General features: G+C 41.8%; 1 protein-coding gene across 1 annotated transcript; it reads left to right on the top strand.

Moving 5' to 3' along the window:
• Nucleotides 1-1,427: 1,427 nt before the first annotated feature.
• LOC143112224 (uncharacterized) lies at nucleotides 1,428-14,642 on the top strand. The gene is made up of 9 exons (XM_076274472.1): nucleotides 1,428-1,448; nucleotides 2,119-2,220; nucleotides 2,504-2,623; nucleotides 2,910-2,964; nucleotides 3,104-3,202; nucleotides 9,688-9,779; nucleotides 9,891-9,989; nucleotides 10,805-12,659; nucleotides 13,107-14,642. Exons 1-9 carry the CDS (start codon nucleotides 1,437-1,439, stop codon nucleotides 13,193-13,195), a joined length of 2,523 nt encoding a protein of 840 aa, XP_076130587.1. The 5' UTR covers nucleotides 1,428-1,436; the 3' UTR covers nucleotides 13,196-14,642.
• The last annotated feature ends 7,904 nt before the right edge of the window (nucleotides 14,643-22,546 follow it).

The raw sequence follows: 22,546 nt of genomic DNA on the forward strand, positions 1-22,546 counted from the left end.
TAAGCCAACCATGCCTTACAGATGTTGACCCCCTGTGATGATATTTTTCTCATTTTCTGTCTTCTCTATCCTTATCACACTGGGATTAGCATAATCCTGATTGTGACTTGAGGCTTTGGATGCATTCCAGGTGGTCCCACCTGTAAGATTTTCAGTTTTGTTCTGCATCATTAACAAAAGCTCCCTAGAGCATTGGGCCTTCATCCAAAAATAAAAAATCACAGAAACATAAGCCTAGCTCTTCCCCAAGCAACCCCTCTATTATATTTTAAGCGTTCGATTAAAAAAAACTGTCAAAATATCTATGCTGTGTTGATAGTTGACTATGTGCCTCACCTTCTAGATGGGATGACGTGGGTTATCACAGTTCCAGAATCCAAACTCAGAATGTTTTAGCCTCAGTGTTGAACATTCTGAACAGTGACAGTCTGGACTAGTGAAGCGTGACACTTAGCCTGACAGAGCACAGAGGTCACCACAGGATTTTAAGGTCAAAGGTGACCAAGGGTCTCTCTCATGCCCTTTGCAACCATCATACTGTCATACTCTACTTATACCGATACACCTCAGAGCAGCATCACAGAGGGGACTACATGGTATAATATGATTATTTAACCAGGTGACTAAACCTCTGTGGAGAACTCAAGCTGGGCACAGCTTTAAGGCAAGGGTATATTGTGAGGATTAGACTGAGATGTATCAGCTTATGTCTTTGACTGCTGGTATTACAGTGATGCATGGCAACCATAGTCTGCTTTTCAAAGAGCAAAACATCTGTATGCCATGACAAGACACCTTGTCATTGGTGTCTACCAACCCTCTCCGTCGCTCTCCACAACCAGTATGAACTTTATCTGCGCCCTCTTTATAAGGCTGAACAGGCATATAGACCTGAGATGAAACTTGATACCGGACCACTTTTTCTTAAGCAAGGGGAAGGCAGGCTACTGTTGACAATCAACAACTGTAAACAAGTTATCAATTGGCTGTTGAAAAATATGAGTCTCCTAATCTATTTCCAAACATGAATAAAATTCATGGTTGTTTTTAAATATAAGTAGGCCTATAGACTTTATTGAATATAGTTAACATGGTTCCCCTTTGATTTTTTACAGTAGTGTAAAGCTGGGGAAATCTAAATTAGGCGTTTCTGGATACTGTGTTTGTTCAGAGAAGGACTTGTCAGCTGTATTGAGGCATTGAAAATGTTACCAGAAATTCTGTGTGGACATATTATTGTGGTAGACATTTTGAGGGAAAGGGAAAGGTCTGTGGCGACTAGTTTGTTGGATTCTTAGCATTCCACTGTAGCATTTAATTTACTGGTGGTGGAAGGATGCACAAGGATACAAGAATGTGGAGGGGTCGCGATTCATTCCACGCGTTTTACGTCCCTCTTTGGTTTCCATACGAGAAAGAGAGGGGGAGGGACCATCATGGCTTCCAAGGTGAGTGGTGTTTGCCATCGAAAAACTTTCAGCTATGTTTGAATGACGTTGTTTGATTAACATTGTTTTATCGTGTTGACATTTCCAGTATGCGCATTCGGTTATTAATACGAGATCAAATGGCTTGTGTAATCAGTACGGTGGAGAGCGACCGTCGCACGTTGCGTTGTCTTTACATGCTCGCTTCTCTGAGAACATGTTGTACTAAAGGCTAATATTGAATCACTACGGTGCATTTTTTTGTACTTTCTCAAAATGTAGGATCGTTGATTTCATATGTTGTTGGTACGGCGATCTATGGATCCGCTTCGTATCTGCAGACAAGAAAAATTAGATTAGGATCATTGTAGCTTAATCCCGTAGAAGAGGTGCGCCTTTAATGAACTATCCTATCAGCGAGTCTGTTTGAAGGAAAGCAGTGAGCACCCACCCAAGTTGGCCAGAAGGTCACGGCGTCTAAAATCCTAGGATATTTCGCTGGCTTTGCACCACTTTCTTCTTCAATTCTTGTTGATGAAACAAAATAATATTATAAACAAAGCATGAGGCATAATGTATTAAATCTGATAGTTGCCACATACTTATTTCAGGCTACATACAGATGCGAGATTTGTCAATTTTGCTGACTTTTAACCTGAGTTGACTTGAAAATGTTTTTCCACATCATCAGGCCGTGAAGTTGACAGCCGTCCCGGCTGCGCTGGGACTGGCCTCATTTCGTGTTTATGCCATGAGTGAAGAGAAACATGAAGAGCTTATCTCTCCACGAGAGGTGCGACTACAGACACACCCCCAACATGTATACTCAAATATATAATTAAAGAATCGTATTGAAATAATTGCTTTATCGATGTATTTTTTGTTTTAAATCTCTAAAATAATGATACTGTTTCATGAGACCTTGCCTTGATATAACCATAGATGCTGATATGGCATTAAACTAAAATTACTACTACTACAACTACAGTACTTGTATGTATGTCCACTCACATAAGCATTGCATTATTTTGCAGTGTCAAAGCAAACCGTGTCACTGACTCACTCTCTTCACACAGCTCTCAATATACTCCCCTGATCCTCCTGCAACGCATTATGTGGAGGAGCATCCAGGACCACTACAGAGAGGCCTGGGGGTGGTGAGAGTGGGACTGCAGCCATATGTTCGAGCAGTGAAGGTACCCAGATGATCAGTGTGATTTTATTCCCCCCCCCCCAAACCTAACACTTTTATTATTCCCTCAACCCTTTTTGGACATGTCGTGTTTACAATTTTCACTTAAAATGCCTGCGATGAAATTAATATAGAGTGCCTTTGCCAGTAGTAGACATAATATTATGGAATGAAAATATGATATAATCCTGTACAGGGAAATAGAAATTATGATGACATGTAATTAAAGCACTCTATATTGTGTATTGATATGAATTAGTGTTGTAAATGAAAATTATATGTTTTTGTAGAATGCCTGCACTTCAGTCAAGGTTGGTGCAGTAGCTGTTTACCAGACAGGAGAAGGTGAGAACGGAGTAATGATACAGTGTGTACACTTTTTTTGTTGGACATGTGTTTATTTTAATGGTTGTGAACACTGCTGAGAAGGATTGTGTTGCTATTCTTCATCTGATATGAAATACTCAATTCTTGCATGTCGTAGATACATACAATTTGTTGAGGGATCCTCCCCCGGGTTTCCTGCCAAGAGTGGGGGTCATAACAGTGTCTGGTTTGGCAGGACTCATACTGGCACGGAAAGGTAAGTTCAGGCCTTCTAATTAAGCATATTGCCTTTAAGCCTTGAACTCTTCTAATTAAGCATATTGCCTTTAAGCCTTGAACTCTTCTAATTAAGCATATTGCCTTTAAGCCTTGAACTCTGGCCTTCTAATTAAGCATATTGCCTTTAAGCCTTGAACTCTTCTAATTAAGCATATTGCCTTTAAGCCTTGAACTCTTCTAATTAAGCATATTGCCTTTAAGCCTTGAACTCTTCTTCTTCACCTTCTTCATCTTCAACAAGTATTTTAGTTTTAATCTGATCATTTTGGGATAATGACAGATGGCTCATAATAGTTTCATTGAGACCACACTGAATTCAGAATTCAACTAAATTACTAGATTGTTTTCGGGGTTTTTTCGTACCGATAGTACTCGGTGAAGCATTCCATTCACGGAGCGTATGCTACAAACATTAGCTTCCGCTAATCAATGGAAATAGTCTTCTTAAACTATTTTTACACTCCACAGAACAGAACACTTCAGTTGTCTGCTGGTGTAGCCCGGCTGTTTTTATGAAAAGTTATACTTTGAGTCTTGACTGAATTGACTGAATACTTATGTACGTTTTTAAACAGGTTTGATGTCAAGAGATTACTAAACATTTTGTGAACTTTTAGGTTCGACAAGGGATAGTACGGAAGCGTATTGCAGCCACACTAAAAAAAAAAAAAGCTTAGTATTATGTAATTATGTTAAAAAGTTTCTTTTTATAACAATATCGTTTTCATGTAAAAACGTGAAAAAAATCATATCTTCAAATAACATGATATTTTCATGAAAATATCCTTATGAAAATATCATTATCATGAAATAACGTGATAATTAAATGTAATAACGTGATACATATCTTGTTAAAACGTGAAAACGATATTGTTATAACAAGAAACTTTTTAACATGAAATTATCACGTTATTTCAAGATAACGAAACTAAACGAAACGAGGCCACAAGAGCTCATGGCTGGCATAACTAGTCGTGTCTATGTCTTGTCTATGAACTTGCACCCTAACTGCTATTATACAGTGCTGCTTGATGAGTGTTTGTTTTTGTGCATGTGTGTATAGGCTACATGTGTGTGTATCGGCAGAGAGCCGCTGAAAAGGAGGCAGAGAGAGAGGTTCTGTGCAGGAGTAGCCTGCTCACACAGCCTGATCGTTCTGCTTCATCTTCTTATCAACACAATAAATAAAACTTCCGCTAACTTGACGCAAGAGGGAGAAAGGGCTTTAATAAATATGCGAATCTTCACGCAATGTGGGTGAATGTATAGGGCGCTCTGGCTCTGTAGCCTACATGTCAGGTCATCACAGTCATTTCCAGGGCTGTGGGGAGGGACCGTGGGGAGTTAAAAGTGAAGCGCTGCAGTCGCACAGTAGCTGGGAAAGAATCATGAAGATTGGGCACTTCTGGATAAGTTTTTGTTTTTTGACAGGGTGTTAGGTATAGGCCTAAGGTTTTAAAAAATCCATGGATACAAGTTGGGGTGGCCCCCCTATTGGCAGTTATCCATAAAATCCAAAATGGCCCCCGCCAAAAAGAGAAAAGGTTATATCTCAGCTTCCTTTAGTCTTAAATTGTTGTATAATGTATTTTCTCTACTTTGTTTGATACAAGGAATCCAATTTTGATATGTTCTGCTTATTTTAAGTCCATTTAAATCTAGTATCATAGTCATATTTAGCTCATAAACTGTCAATATCTCTGAAAAAGTCACATTAAAATATTACTCAGGTCCCTAGACCCATATTTTACCTCCAAGGTATGCTTTTCTTTGTTGATTGGACAGGTCATTATCACTATAGTGTCAAAAATCACATGTTGTGACCAAAAGGACCATTGTTGAGGCCTTAAATAAACACAAATTCAGAACTATGCCACAGTGAAAAGTTACAGTATATTCGGTTTTTCACCATGTTAAGGATCAATATTATATTTAAGTCAAATAACACAAAAAAAACGATTTATACTTAAACCATAGACTTTCTAAAAATCCTCCATAGAAATGCATGAGCTTAGTTTGTAACGGCAATATGGCAGTTGTCTACGAAAATCACACCCCTTCCGCAGCAAAATGTGAGCCAATCATGTGCTGTGTTGTGAATACATTGAGCCAATAATGTGGTGTGTTGTGAAGACATCGTGCCAATCATGTGTTGTGATCTCACCGCTGGAGCAAGATTGGTGTCGTGAAGCCTTGCGCACACGCATTTCTGCCGAAATGGATGCCCGATGAGTGCCCAAAAAGCGTTGCAATATGGCCGCAGAGTGGAGGGACTTGCCTAAAAGGACTTTGCTTAAACATCATGTATTTATTCAGATTTTTGGTTTCACTCTTCATCATTATTAGTACAGCCTCCCTCACACTTGCACAATGTGGTATAGAAGTCCAGCTCGGTGGCCTTACAGGCGACCACACAGCCACAGTTGAGGAGGAGTGAGCATCCCTTGCTGGCATCTTTCAGATCTGTCCAATATGCCACCCAGACTTTGGTTCTGTCATTCCATTCTCAACCCCACTCACTGGGGTCTGGAATCTCTGGAGTTTTGGAGAGGGATTGCTTCCAGAAAAAAACTGCAGTGTGCAGGGCACGCTTTCCACGCTGGAATAAGGCATGATGGGTCAGGGGGGGATTGAATCCAGGGACTTGAGGCCTCTCAGAGCTGTGGATTGGATTTGAATCAGGGAAGGCATATAAAGATATTCCAATCCACCACATCTCAGAAATGCTGGGACCTCAAAAATGGCAAGCACTGCCCCTCTTCCACGCGTTCACATGATGTGACGTTGTTCTTTTCACTCATGGCCTCAAATCCCTGGATTCAATCCCCCCGACCCATCATGCCTTATTCCAGCATGGAAAGTGTGCCCTGCACGCTGCAGCTTTTGTCTGGAAGCAGTCCCACTCTAGCCTCGTGAGACCATCCTGATCTCGCGAGTTTCAGATTTTCACCCGCAGATCAGTCTGGCATCTCTCCGATAAAGAAAATTTGGAGCAATTCGCCAAATGAACGTCCAATCAGCGTTGGTTTTGAGGCGGGTTTAGGTGTGACGCAACGAGAAGCTACCGTTCAATCTGAACAACATGGCGACTTCCACGGATGAGATGAGCATAGCTATCCCTGAAGTTTTATCCGAATATATTTTAGTATTCCTGGGGAAGCTAGGAGTCTCTGCAATGTAGCTGGAAGGAATGAAGGACACAGACATCCTCCACGGCCAATTCAAGTTAGTGTTTGTTAGTGTTTAGTAGCCCTGAATCTTAGTTACTTAACGAGAAGGAATATGCTTTCTTTAGACGTGTAGCCATGAAAACTTGGTGGGGGATTGTCGTTGATGAGGTTCATGTCACATACAAATAGTAAGTTTAAAAACGTTAACGTTAGCTACTTATCTAACTTGTATGTTAAAAGATGGCATTAGAAGAACGCTTCGTTTATCTGATTGGTTGATTTGGACCGACCAACATAGGTGGTGATAGACAGATGCTTTATCCAATCAGCTATATTTCGCCCATTTTCCAAACGTTCTCCAACAGAAAGTTCCCAGATGGATATGCGGAGCAAATGCGAAGCAATCCATCGGGCGGAGTCAGGTTAGTCCCTCTCCATAACTCCAGAGATTCCAGACCCCAGTGAGTGGGGTTGGGAATGGAATGACAGAACTAAAGTCTGGGTGCCATATTGGACAGATCTGGAAGATGCCAGCAAGTGATGCTCACTCCTCCTCAACTGTGGCTGTGTGGTTGCCTGTATGGGCAACTGTAAGTGCCACTGAGCTGGACTTTGCTGTACCACATTGTGCAAGTGTGAGGGAGGCTGTAATGATGAAGAGTGAAACCAAAAATCTTTGAATAATACATGATGTTTAAGTATTTAAAGAGTGCAGTGTTTTTTTGTGTTATTTGACTAAAATGTAATATTGACCCTTAACATGGTGAAAAGCCTAATATAACTTTTCACTGTGGCATAGTTCTGAAGTTGTGTTTATTTAAGGTCTCAACAATGGTCCTTTTGGTCACAACATTTTTAAGTATATTTTTTAGGCTTTTTGCCTTTATTTGTATAGGACAGTGAAGAGTGAGACAGAAAGTAAGTGGAGGAGAGAGATGGGGTGGGACCGGGACATGACCGCAGGTCGGATTCGAACCTGGACAGCAAAGAAAATATTCAAACAGCAATAGCATGCGCTTTTTGAAATCACACTACAGCAATCAGCCCGGCCCCACCGGGAATCTTTCCGACTCTCCCGATTGCCACTCCGCTAGGCTACTGCCAGTGTTGGGAGGGTTACTTTCAATACGTATTCCGTTACAGAATACAGAATACATGCCCAAAAATGTAATTTGTAACGTATTCCGTTACGTTACTCAATCTGAGTAACGTATTCTGAATACTTAGATTACTTCCGCATTGAATTGCATTTTATAAGTGTAGGAATGCGGCCATCAAATCCTGCTTAGGCCTACTAAACAGTAGCCTGACGAGCCAGACCCACATTAAAATGTAAGGTCTGGGCACTCACCGTTGGCAGTGCTCAGTCCGAGGGGTGGGATAATCGGTTGTCTTTCAAATTCCCTCTGCACGCAAAAGGACAGCGCTATCCCATGCGTTTTCCCACCAGCTGAGCTAGTTGGCCAGTTCAAACTTTTGCCAACTTAAAAAAAAGCTTAACTCGTGTCAGGCTGTTCGCCAACAGCAACATTTTCTTTGTATTCAAGTAGCAGGGAATTCAAGCCAAACTGTTGCAACTCTGCCATCGATCATTATGTTAAGCCCGCCTAACGTCTCTATACACGATTTGATTGGCCTGATAGAAGTTTAATTTTTCCAGCTCACAAGCCAACGGAGAGTTGCTAAACTAGCCCTGGCAGCAAATGTAGGGTGCGTCTAGATTTCTAGGCTAACTAAACAGGCCTATTCTGGTGTGTTCTTCTGTTCCAAATGGCTGAAGTGTTAGGCCCACATAGGAGAATGTAAAGTCAACTAAGCTACCTGATACAACTTTAAGATAGCAAGGTGACCACTAAAACTACAGCAGGCGACTAGGCTAATTAAAACAAACAAAATAAATAGGCACCTTAAGGGAGTAGCCAGAAATTATAATTAAGGTGTGCCTGTGAGATTTTTCAGTGGCATCAACCCAGTACAAGTGAGGGGCGCATATGACAGGTGGAACGCAAATGACCTGTAAATGTAAACACTATGGGCTACTGTATATCAGTGCTCTCAAAATTAACGTGATCGCGTAATGACAATCAAAACCGCACATTAAAATATGCTACTCGCAAGAATAATTCTTCAGAGGCTGCACCATATAATTAATTTTTAAAACGTAAATGTAGATCAAATTAGAAAAAATAATAATCCATAAAGCTATTTTAGGTTAGAATAAAAAACGTAGAATGCAGTGCCTATTTTAGAGATTGGTTTTATTGTAGGTCTAAATCAACACGTGAACTAGGCTTTGTTTATTGCTTAGCAAACTGTGTAACCGATTGGCCGAAGTAGCCTGAGCTATTAATACTTGGGAAAATATCCTTTGAACAGACATCAGGAACCACGATCAGTGAGGAACAGGAGTAACCTCCACTTACTTTACTCCTAATTTGCTGTGCAAACAGTCATTTCAGGGTCTCCGATGACGCGTCCATAATACGCGCTGGCTGCGTTTTGAGGCTAGTGCAAGACGGCGGGGCTTGGATTTAAACATGTAAACAATTTCATCATAGATTGCTTTCAGGAGCTTCTGGGAAATAGAGTTGCCTTAATTTATTTAGAGAGTGAATAAACTTATGAAACAGAGAAGTATCGTCATGTAATCCATTGATTTCAACAATGTAACTGTATTCTAAATACCAACTATTTAACTTGTAACTGTATCGGAATACAGTTACTTATAATTTGTATTCTGAATACGTAACGCCGGTACATGTATTCCGTTACTCCCCAACACTGGCTACTGCACACAGGTGCAGAATATTCTGGACAATTCTTTGGTGTTCACATAAGCTATATAACAATATCATCCATAGTGTTCAATAACGAGAATCTCACAATGTCTTAAACTGAGCTTAAAATAGAATTTGATTGAGTCGTGTAAACGAGCCATAGCCTATTCTTGCCTCTCAATTCGTTTAGTTTCATTATCTTGAAATAATGTGATAATTTCATGTAATAACATAATAAATAATATTGTATGTTATAAACAAGAAACTTCTTCACATAATTACATGATACTGAGCCTTTTTATTTATTTTAGTGTGGCAGCAATACGCTTCCGTAGGATAGGAATCCTGATGATTGTGTTTTTTGGTTTTGAGATTTTGGTAAATAACTTCATGTATATTATCTGTGATTGATTTCTGGTGGGAATCATTTCTTTTTTGTGTTTTACCTCACATAAGAATGGTTGTCGGTGTCACTCAAAATACTCAAATGTTTGGTTTGTGCCTGGTATTTGTAGGGTCACGCTTAAAGAGGCTGGGTGTGCCGCTTGGTCTAACAACAGTGGGAACTGCAGTGTGCTACCCCACTCAAACAGTTGGGGTCTTAAAGGTGTGTCACCTCAAATTGCAGAAGGCAGTTTCTCATCTGAATTAAAGGTCACACTAATTGTCTAAATTAAAAATGTTATGTCCTGATCTGATCTCCTCTGTCTCTGTAAAGGTGACCGGTAAGAAGATATATGCTGCAAGCTCATCTGTGGCCTCAGTTTTTAAATCTAAACCTAAAGAACCCGTCATCGCCCCTGCTGCCAGCCTTGAGGTAAGTAAGCACACTATCAATGTGACAAAGATGACAGTCAGGCATCCAAAATGTTGCGGATGTTTTTGTTTATTTTCACTGTCTGGGCATGCAGAGTTAGTGTGAAAGATGATTCTATGAACACCCCAATGATCCTCTGTCTTGTCCTCTCTCACTCAAATACCATCGCTATCCATTTTTCTTCTACTACGCTATCCTTCTTTTACGCAAGTTATCAGCAGTTGTGGGGTTTGACTCTGATTCATGTCATTACACCGTAGGGCTGGAATGAGCATGAAGAGCATGTAACAAAGTATTTTTTTTAAATCAAGTAACACAGTTACAATTACTTTTATGAACGACTTCAGCAGACAAGATGACAGATGCACATTTGCGGCTTCTGATCTAAAGCCGCCCGACCTTAGCAGTGTTTCCGGCGATTGTGTTTCGTGTTTCTATTGCAGATGCATTCTTTACAGTTAATAGCGGTCTCCTCACATTCCTCATTATTTTGGATTTAAAACATGCAAGAGTTCAGGCTACAATTTTAATGGACATCTTAAACGCCTTTTCTCTTTAGTTTCGTTATAACAACTTCAGTAAGGCCTATATGCCGTATCTATGGTAGCTTATCTAGGGTAGCTATGTTTACATCGGAATTGACAATCATGTTCAAAGCAGGATGAGGACAACTTGAGGTTGTGTGTACAAAACTGAGCAGACAATTTAACAACTTTGATAATAGGCAATTTAACATTGTTTCACGCAACATTGAAATCAATCGAAGTAGCGAACATAACGTTTCCCTATTCTGTTTCCCACTCTGTCATTTTCAGCCAGCAGCACCTGTGTCCAATCCAGTGCCGGAAGCTGAGGTCCCTGAATCCAAAGCTCTGCCTGAGTCCACATCCTCTGATCCAGCCTCAGCCATTGATGCCCCTCCTGCTCCATCTGAAGTCCCTCAGCCCTCATCAGGCCCCCCAGCAGCCCCAGAATCTGCCCCTGTAGCTGAAACAACCCCACCCACTACCGCAGAACCTGCCCCAGAGACTGTTCCGGAAGCTGTCCCCGCTCAAGAGGCATCAGCTCTGGAACTGGCTGCTGAAGTGGCCCCTGTTGAAGTCACTGAGGCCGCACCAGCCCCAGAACCTGCTCCAGAGGCTACAGTTGCCCTCGAACCTGCTCCAGAGGCTACAGCTGCTCCAGAACCTGCTCCAGAGGCCGCAGCTGCCCCAGAACCTTCCCCAGAGGCCGCAGCTGCCCCAGAACCTTCCCCAGAGGCCGCAGCTGCCCCAGAACCTTCCCCAGAGGCCGCAGCTGCTCCAGAACCTGCCCCAGAACCTGCCCCAGAGGCCGCAGCTGCTCCAGAACCTGCCCCAGAGGCTGCCGCTGCCCCAGAACCTGCTCCAGAGGCTGCAGCTGCCCCAGAACCTGCCCCAGAGGCCGCAGCTGCCCCAGAACCTGCCCCAGCGGCTGCAGCTGCTCCAGAACCTGCCCCAGAACCTGCCCCAGAGGCCGCAGCTGCTCCAGAACCTGCCCCAGAGGCTGCCGCTGCCCCAGAACCTGCTCCAGAGGCCGCAGCTGCCCCAGAACCTGCCCCAGAGGCCGCAGCTGCCCCAGAACCTTCCCCAGAGGCCGCAGCTGCTCCAGAACCTGCCCCAGAACCTGCTCCAGAGGCTGCAGCTGCCCCAGAACCTGCCCCAGAGGCCGCAGCTGCCCCAGAGGCCCAAGCTGCTCCAGAACCTGCCGCAGCTGCCCCAGAACCTGCCCCAGAGGCCCAAGCTGCTCCAGAACCTGCCCCAGAGGCTGCAGCTGCTCCAGAACCTGCCCCAGAGGCTGCAGCTGCTCCAGAACCTGCCCCAGAGGCTGTAGCTGCCCCAGAGGTTGCAGCTGCTCCAGAACCCGCCCCAGAGGCTGCAGCTGCTCCAGAACCTACTCCAGAGGCCACAGCCACACCTTCCCCAGAACCTACCCCAGAGGTTACAGCTGCTCCTGAACCTCCCCCAGAAGCAACTGCTGCCCCTGTCCCAGAAGCTGCCCCAGAGGCCGCACCTGCCTCTGAACCTGCTCCAGAGGCTTCACCAGCTCCACCTGCCCCAGAGGCAGCATCTGCCCCTGAAGCTACCCCAGGGGCCACACCTGCCCCTGAATCTACTCCAGAGGCCATACCTGCCCCTGAATCTACTCCAGAGGCGACACCTGCCCCTGCCCCAGAGGCTGCAGCTGCCCCTGAACCTGCCCCAGAACCTGCCCTGGAGGCCACACCTGCCCCAGAACCTGCCCCAGACGCTGCACCTGCTGCTGAACCTACTCCAGACACTCCACCTAAACCTGCTGAGGCCCCTGAAGTTATTGCTGCTGCAGCCCCAGAGGTGGCACCTGCAGAAAACCCCACGGAGACCCCAGTCCCAGTCCCAGTTGCTGAAGAGGCCCCAGCTCCTGAAGCAGATGCAGCCCCAGCTGTTGAGGAAGCCACACTCGCTGCCCCTGAGGCAACTGTGGCAGCTGTTAGCGAAGCCACTTCCTCTAGTAGTGAACCCAGCGTAATTGTTATTGAAACACCTGGCAAAGAGGCAACCCCCTCACCTGCAGTAGACGACACTGCCCTGTCTGTGGAAGAGACCACACCCGCAGCCCTGGATCAGCCTCCTGTTGTGATTGACGAGCCTGTTCTAGTGAAGGCCGTTACTGGTGAGTTGAAATTTGAATGCAGTCACACTCCTACATATTTTTTCACCTATAGTCTATTTGCTTTCGAGTTCTGTAAAGCAATATATCATTGAGACACATCTGTGTAGTTACCACTTTAATTGACCTTGTGTAGGAGATGGTCAAGGAGATAGTCAAGCTGGTACATGTACATTTTAGCCTTTCTGTCTGCAGATGGTAAGCAGTGTTTCCCACAGAATTCTATTTGTGGTGGTAGGTTTGCAGAATTAACTTGAATGCAACAGTTTTTAACAAATTAGCGCAGCGTGGTTATGATGTTAACCAGCTTTAAGCACAATTTAGTACAACCTGGAAAATCATTGTGTGGTGGTCAATGTTGATATTGTGGTGGGCCGCCACAAATAAGTCAATGTATGGGAAACACTGGTAAGTAAAACTGTATCTCCATTGTTTTTTTTTACATTGTAGAGAAACCACAGTTTGTTCCTGATCCTTTGCTTGTGGACCATGGCCAGGCCCACCCTGAGGACTCTGACATGTATAGCACTCGCGGCTAGACCGAAATGGAGGAAGGTGTGTGTGTGTGGGGGGGGGTGATAGGGGAGCACTGAATGGGAGCTGTGGGTGATTTTCACCACCAGTCAACTCAAGCAAAGTAATCCAAAGTTCTGGTTACAAAGTAGTGGCATACACAGACACATAATATTTCAGATCTGTAATGTCTTGTGAAGGTGTTTCTCCGTACTTCCTTCTGAGGCCTCAGGCCTTTGATAACTTTTACCTCACTCACATTAATCAGTTTACCAACAGGGTGTGTGGCATACAGTATGTGATGTGAACACTCACATTGTTGTGTCAGCCAGTCACACATCCTCACACACGCTGTACACCATTAAGAAAAAAAAACAGCGGTACAGGGAGCACAGTGATGTTATTATTAAGTCACATTACAGTCATTAAAAAAATAAATAAGCCAAGGGACACTTCCTGTCCTAACAGTAAGATGGCCTTCTCACCATTGTATACTGTGAACATATAGGGTACATAATTTACCAAGCTCAGATGTCAAAGAAACATTTTTACAGGACCATACATAGTCTTTTATACCTCAAACAAAACTTTTCCAAGGTTTACACATTTTGTTTAGCCACACCAATGTTTTTCTGTCAGCTTATAGATCCTGAATATCTAGACAATCTATGCAATAGCATCTATTTGAAATCTTTGGGTTGGGGTCATATTCAAACTGCTGAATGTAGGTAGTCTTTAGGTGTATTTGGTTATTACCCTTCAGGGGGGTATTCCAAGTACGTGGTTTAGTGACAAACCTGGGTAAGTTAACTCCGAGTAAGGGGTATACCTCCTAATAGAAGAGCTGCATGGCTTTATTCTCCTTACAAAACAATGCCATAGGGCTCTTGTAGGAGTTACTTATCCTGAGTTAACATACCCAGCTTTGTCCCTAAACCACATACCGTACTTGGAATACCCCCCTGATCAGCAAAGGGACAAAGACAAGGGTAAGGCTTGAGTTGAGTTGGCGGTGTCGGCAGGGTCACCTTCGAGGTTTAGGTCTCCTAAGTTTGCAGATACTACTCAAACCGATGTGCATTAAGTAGGAGTAGAATATTCTGTAGTGTGTTGACTGACTGATGTATGTGATTGTTGGAATATTGAGTATTATAAGGATGAATCACTGAGCCATAAATAGTTCAGAGGGAAATTATTTTGATTTGAGCTTTATTTATACTTGCATAAGGATATTTTTCAATCATGACTTGTGATATTACTTGAATACCTATTTCCAGTCAATTTTTACAGGGTTTTCATGTCAGTATCTTAAACTGTAATTCATGCTTCAATTTAAAAAGGTGTTCCATGTTTTCTTACCTATTGAAATGTAACATTTTCATCTCACTTGCAGTAACTTTATCACATGGCTTGGTATGTCTGTACCTCTTGTGCAAATGGAAAAAGGAGAATAAAATGAAGCTTTGGACGTTTTGAGAATGTGTCCTCTATTGAAGTGTGTGCTCGTTTTGGTCAACACACTTTGTGCCTTAATTGAACAAACATGTTATGCTCTAGGTTAACAAACCATAAACAAAGCTTGAAACCCTGTGGATGCGCTCAGATGGTAGATCAATGTGTCAAGTACAACTGGTTCAGTTTCTGAGGAGCACACATTAAATCCCTTCGCCAGATACGTGGTGGTGTTCAACAACTAATGAGCTAACAGATAATAGAATTGCACAGGTCAAGAGAGTTGGCAATGACGGAAGCTAACTTGCTGACTTAGTTATATACTTGACATTGACTGGCTGATGTTTAGTTGTGTATTTGGTGAAGTCTTGTTTTAAAAGCCGTAATATTTAATAAAACTAAATACTGAATAAAAGGACATCATACTATGTTACATTACAAATTTTAAAATGGGAAGGACCTGCATGTTGCTGATTTAACCTAAAAGGAGATTGTGTTCTCTCTGGTCTGGCTGCCTGGCAGAAACTCCGTGCTAAGCTTTTTGCTCTGGAGAGAGGGGCATATCCATAATCATAAAGAGTATCAAGAATATCACATAGAAAGAGGTTGAGTGGTACACATTGCTATAAATTATGATGGTTGAACACCAGAGGGCACTATTTGTACAGTGTCTCAAAGCTGGTGATCCAGTGTCTTAATAAAAAACTTGATTCAACTCCTATTTCACTCCTTTTTACGTACAGTTTGATTCTAGTGAGGGGTTGTTATTTCAGCTGAATAGCCAATAAGATTACACACGCACACCCTCTGTGCTACTGAAGCAAAGTTGTCTTATTTTAGTGCACACGTCTAGAGCAGTGTTTCAAACTTTTTTCAGACCAAGGACCGATAACCGATAAAAAAAAATCATGGACCACCTAGCTCATCATATGATTCATATGATTAAACTGGCATAGCTTACATAGACAGTGTTGCAGAACTGTTTGGATTCACATTCAAGTTGGTTCAATATTGCAAACAACTCTATTTTCAACTCTACTACTCAATTTTACCATGTCTGCTCACGGACCACTTGGGCTAGCTTGCGGACCAAACTTTGAGAAACACTGGTCTAGAGCTAGAGGTGGAGGACTGTGAGGAGCAATAAGTTGAATTTGACCAATTGTATTTAATGAGAATCACAGACTGTGCCTTATAGAATGTTCGGTACACTCTGTTGTGTGATTAGCTCAGGACAATGCCACTGTGATTTGTTAAGAGAGGTAAGAAGGCTTTGTAAGCGTCATCTGCATTGCCTTACAGTCTCACAGGTCTTGACTTCCTCATTTAGTTGACAGCTGAGTTTGACTCATTCCCTGGAGAGCTTTTCAACTTCTAAAACACCACATTGGTCAAGCAGTATGATCATATATGGTCGTCAGCCCAATGTGCGAGATACTCTCACCTTTCATGTACACATCAACAAACAGATAACTTGTCAGTTATCAATCTTTGGTCTGAGTTAAATCAAATGTATTAAATTATCTCCTTCATATCTACTATGATCTGGCTGATAAGTTCATTCAGTAACCCCCCCCACACACACACACACACACACACACACAAAGTAGACTCACCAGTGACTTATGATTAGTTTAGCCATGTCTCAAAATCTCTCCTGTTGATGTAACTGCAGAATCTCTTGCACTCTCATGTTTATGGCAGCTGCTTCTGGCATTGTCTCCACTGGGCATAGTGATACTCAGCTTAACCCACACTTAAAGGTGCAGTCAGTGATTATATGCGATTTCAAGCTCGTAACATTTTTGTCACATTTAGCAATCATCTCACAGCTCCTAGCTGCCCATTCCATTAGTCTATGCAGCCCAGGTTCAGAAAACGTATAATGGTAATACATTTAAATGTATAAATATAAACATAAACAAACACAACTCCCTGCACAGTCATTGACCGACTTCACCTGCTGTTTTGACACCAGCAGGCCTATCCTAATCACAACAGATCTGAACTTCCTGAAAGATAGGAGACATTTGGTATTGGGGAGTACAATACCATACTGCTATGCTGACAGATATTGAGAAGAAATCTGTCGTCATTTATTGTCCTCTACTCATTTATTTACACTAGGGCTGTCAAACGATTAAAAAAAAAATCTAATTAATTACATACTCTGTGATTAATTCATCTAAATTAATCGCATATATAATTTTTGCTGTGAAAGTATTTTAAATATTTAAATTCAAATAAATCATTGAATAATCAGCATTAGTGACATTAAAGTTCAAAAACTCTTTTATTATTATTTTCACTGTTCAAATAATTGCCATAATAATCTATGATATGACCTAATATGCTGAGGAAATAAATTCAAAAGTGCTTCAGGAAGAAGTTTTTTTTTCACATACAAGGCATTTCAGGCCACAGATATAACCTAGGGGACACAATGAAAATAAATTAACACTCCCCTCAATGTCAACACTTATTTCTTTGCATTGATGTGCGTATAGAGTTGATGAACTCCGGTGATATGCAAATTCCTTGCTGCAGACATTGCAGAGGACTTTATTTTCAACACTTTATTTTTATCAACACCATCAGGCCGTTTTTTAAAAGTAAATGTTCCAATCAATGATCCAGGCAGCACATTTTCTTCTCTCTCCTTCATTTTACAGTCTAATTTTTACTGACTAGAACGGCTCGGGGTCAAAGGTCATACGGAATCGATTAATCTGCACTAATTTTTTTAATCAGTTATTTTTTCCTCAAATTAATAAATCCGTTATTTTGACAGCCCTAATTTACACAATCCAAGCTCTGTGGACTTCCTGTCCCTGGGATACTAAAGCAGGTTTGTAGCCTTTCAGTTCACAAAACCAGCAGGTCTGACCTCATTCACATTCAAAACTGTGTCACAAGACAACATAAAGGTCACGCCTCTTCACCTCCCGCACCTTTTTCATTCTATGCCTCCTAGAACCGCCCTTTGTTCCACCCCCTCTGGTCGTTTTCCGCTGCCAACGATCAGAGGTCCCACCAACTTTTTCCCATGCAGTGGTCACCTCTGAGTCTCTCTGATCGACACTGACCTCATGTAGCCTAGCCTGTGTCATCTGCCCTCCTGCCCTCTTTCTCCAGCCTCACCCATGGCTGACAAATACCACCCAAAACCTGTATTCTGATTAGTACAGCACATTAAGTCAATATTCCAGAAGAATCTTCTTTGTGATACAAGCACCAAATTTGGCATGAATAATGCCTAGGACCTACTTTTTCAGAAAAGCCTGGTAGCCACCTGAAAATCCAAGATGGGGGCCATTTTTCAAGATGGCTGTTTTATCAAATGTAAAACAAAGTGTAGGACTTCAATGGTAGGACATATTGTAATGATCTAGGCATCAAAATGCATGCATTTGGACATGACAAATCAAATGGTGCCAATTGAAATTCAAAATGGCCGCTGGTTTTTAAAATGGCGGTCTTGTTTGACTGACATTTACAGTTTTCTTTCGTAATTTCATCAGAGATTAAGTTTCAGTTGGACAAAGTAGTAGTCCAAGGTCTAAGATAAAAATCGATCGATCTCAATTAGTTGACATTCTTTTTTTTATAAGAAAGTGGTGTCAAAGCTCAACCAGGGCACATGGTGACATCATTGCTGTGAGTTCAGTGTTGGCTCTAGGCCTACTCACTGTAGTTGTAGTATAATTTAGGGTCTCAAATGCTATCTAATTGACCCTGTACACACCAACTAGTAGTTTAGTTAGTTGCAGTGTAGTTAGATAGCCTCACCTGAATTGACAGGATGTGCCAGTGCAGGATAGCCGATACGTTTATTTTTACATGGACATACAGTCTTTTAGTCAGACTATGAAACCAAATCAATACAATGCAGCTTCCGCCGGAAATAGAAAAACAGATTTCGAAATACCAAAGTGTCATGGCGACATCCGTTGTTTGGCTCAGCAATAATGTGGATAATTCAGAAACCAGTTATGCCAAGGCACTACCTGATACCTTTTACCTAACACAGCATACAGGGTACAAATATTATGGATGAAATTGCTCCATTGAAATTCAAGGCAAGCGGAGTGGGGCACTAAAATCCACCGGGAAAATTCTGACGGCACCGGCCCCCCTCCGATATAGCCACCCCACCAGCCAATCAGAAAAGAGTATTTCTTCTCTCCGGGTGATAATTAGTCATAGGCTAGGCTATAGGCTACATATCAACATAAGACTAGCTTGTGCTAGTTTCTGCCTAGCAATAACATAATGCTTTAGCTCCGCTAACCTTTCGCTCTGCCTTCAATCCATGTGTAAAACAGCTGGGAAGGAATATGTGAAAAATCATGAAGATTGGGCACTTCTGGATAAGTTTTTGATTTTTGGCAGGGTGTTAGGTATAGGCCTAAGGTTTTCAAAAATCCATGGATACAAGTTGGGGTGGCCCCCCTAGTGGCAGTTATCCATAAAATCCAAAATGGCCCCCGCCGAAAAGAGAAAAGGTTATATCTCAGCTTCCTTTAGTCTTAAATTGTTGTATAATGTATTTTCTCTACTTTGTTTGATACAAGGAATCCAATTTTGATATGTTCTTCTTATTTTAAGTCCATTTAAATCTAGTATCATAGTCATATTTAGCTGTTAAACTGTCAATATCTCTGAAAAAGTCACATTGAAATATTAATCAGGTCCCTAGACCCATATTTTACCTCCAAGGTATGCTTTTCTTTGTTGATTGGACAGGTCATTATCACTATAGTGTCAAAAATCACATGTTGTGACCAAAAGGACCATTGTTGAGGCCTTAAATAAACACAAATTCAGAACTATGCCACAGTGAAAAGTTACAGTATATTAGGCTTTTCACCATGTTAAGGATCAATATTATATTTTAGTCAAATAACACACAAAAAAACAAAAGAAGCTCTTTGGGCCGGCCCGCACCCCGGCCGGCCCACCGGGGAAACTCCTGTCCGTCCCGATTGCCACTCCGCCCCTGTCACTGACAAACAGAAAGCACCATAGAAACAAAATCCAGCAGTTACAATTCTAAAACGAGAATGTAGGATGACTGAAAGAAAATGGCACAAATACAAACTTCAAATCCACTACCAAGATGCTTTGCGTGTATAGCTCTGAAATGTTTCTTCTCTTACATAATCAGTAGAAGTATATCACTTGTGCTATTTTCAACCGTTGAGGGCTTAACAAATCCCCCCTCACAGCACCTGCAACTTCTCTTAACTAATAAAATGAGTTTGCATCATTTTTTCAAAAGTAATATAACCTCCAACTACAAAGGAAGGCTAACTAATCATGATGTCATGAGTTTAACTGGTTACAAAACTCTTGAAATGTGTGCTTTGAGCTTGAAAAGTGCTATATAAATATTATTATTACTGTTGAAAAACAGTACAGAATTTCAACTCTTCCACATGTGGCTTATACACTCATTTTTTTAAATCTGTTTTTCATCCCATAGCAGCAGACATCCTATTGTAGTCTTCTGTCATGGATTTATCTCCAGCAGGGTTGATAACTGCAATGGGCCTTTCACAGGCCTTCCTAAAAGACTATCAAACAGCTTCAGGTGATACAAAATGCAGCAGCTAGGGTTCTCACAAAAACTAAAAGAACTGACGGCATTATTTCAATACTTAAAGGTTGTATCAGCGATTGCAGGCCCAAAAAAGGCCCAAACATAAATTATCACATTCATCTAATCTTTCCTAATGATCCACTAGCTGCCCGCTCCAAAAGCAGGCCTCTGTAGGCAGCCTAGACTCTGAAATCTGCACAAAACAATTGCTAACAACAAGTGTTGCCAACCACTCAAAGGCAAAATAAAGTGTTTCAACCAATAACCAACGAGATGCCCGTTCAGGAGAGTTTCAATTGGGAGTAGAGAGCTCTCTGTTTTGTTTGAATGTCAACAGAAGTGACGTTACCCCGCCATCGCTGATACAACCTTTAAGTCCCTGCACTGGCCTCCAGTTAAGTCACAGAATTTACTTCAAAGCACAACTATTTGTTTATATTTCACTAGTTGGAACGGGATCTAATTACCTATCAGACATGCCTCAACAGTAGCCTACAAACATCCCAGACCTCTGAGGTCACAGGACAAATACTTGTTGGTGAAACCCCCTGTCAGAACTAAAGATGGTGAAGCAGCTTTTAGCTGCTATGCAGTTCAGCTCTGGAACTAACTTCTGAATGGCATCAAAAATGCCCTAATGCCCCCAAGACAAAAATGTTCTCAGATGCTGTCTGCTATAACTGATCAAATGCACTTCCTGTTAATCAGATGTCTTTTCATTTGTTTACTTTGTGTCTTTAGGGGGCAGCCGTGCACTGGTTAGCACTCTGGACTTGTAACCGGAGGGTTGCCGGTTCGAGCCCTGACCAGTGGGCTGCGGCTGAAGGCACCTAACCCCTCACTGCTCCCCGAGCGCCGCCATTGTAGCAGGCAGCTCACTGCGCTGGGATTAGTGTGTGCTTCACCTCACTGTGTGTTCACTGTGTGCTGTTTGTGTTTCACTAATTCACTAATTGGGTTAAATGCAGAGACCAAATTTCCCTCACGGGATCAAAAAAGTATATATACTTATACTTATACTATACTTTATACCTTTAATTATTCTTTATTCTTATTTACTTTTTTAAACAATTTCTGAAAATGATTGCCATTATGCTTTTATTTACTATTATGCTTTACTTTTGTTTATGTAAAGGACATTGATACCTGTGTGTATGAAATGTGCTATATAAATAAATGTGCATCGCCGCCATATACATTCACTGAATGAGCAAAAAGCCTCCAAGTTAGGATAATAACCAGGGATTATATGGCAAAGTACAGGTTGTTTTCACAGAAAGGAGTGGTGCAACAGCCTGGAACACATATGACTGCTGATTCCCACTTTATATAAAATAATGACAGATTTGCAGCTGAAACTGAAAAGAATCACAGTACTATACACATTGCAGCAGGTAAGAGTGCATGGACAGTTATACAGTTTACAAAAAGATGATTATCAGAAAAGACATGCAAGGGACATCATGGGAGGAGGAGTGGAACTGACCACCCAGGCCTGGTGACCCTGTGTGGAGAAACCATCAAAAAAGTCTGCAATGATATAAAGATGCACGATACCATATAGTATTTAGCTTAGGCTACATAAAAATAACAGCTTGCATGAATAAATTGGTGTAAAAAAAACTGCACATTAATATAATTGAATATGACCATGTTTTCAATATACTGTGGTTTTATAATTTCCAGCTGACTTGTGTCACATCAAGAATCCATCCTTTCCACACAATTTATACACAAAGAAATTATCTGCGGACTGTCTTTCTCGTTTCTATTAATGCAGAGCTAGAAATGTAGCTGCAGATCCAAGAAAAGCCCTGTTTTTTTCCTTCAGGTTTTTACTGTGTAATGTCATGTCATTGTGGTTTATATGTAGCCTATCCTCTCATACACAATAGCATAGAAGCCTATACAGGGACTTGATTTCCATTATCACCACATTTGGATACCCAATAATAAGCGGAGGGTTTATTAGTGTAAAATTGTGAATTACATTGTTACATAGGCTTGCCTACCATAGTCTATTATTGTATTATTACATTGTGCCTCCTTCACAATTGTGTTGGAGGGGGCCGTATTAGGTCTCATTCAACCTCCCCCTTCCTCAGGGCTGCCTCGCCATCTCCTCAAATTGCCTTTATTGTTCCCACTCAGACATTATGTGGTCCATTGACCAACACGCCAAGCTTATAGGCTAACATTTGACTTCACATTGTTTCTTGTATCAGCAATTTTCAGGTCAGAGATGTGAGGAGTGAACATCATTTGGCCAAAACGGCTCTATCCACAACTAAATGGCAGATGTATGTGTATACCAACAAGAAGG

Source organism: Alosa pseudoharengus, unplaced genomic scaffold (assembly GCF_046254945.1).
Source record: "Alosa pseudoharengus isolate Yale_2024_CS ecotype anadromous, Long Island Sound unplaced genomic scaffold, YU_APseudo_1.1 YU_APseudo_1.1_scf_8, whole genome shotgun sequence".
In the NCBI taxonomy this organism is placed as follows: Eukaryota; Metazoa; Chordata; class Actinopteri; order Clupeiformes; family Clupeidae; genus Alosa; species Alosa pseudoharengus.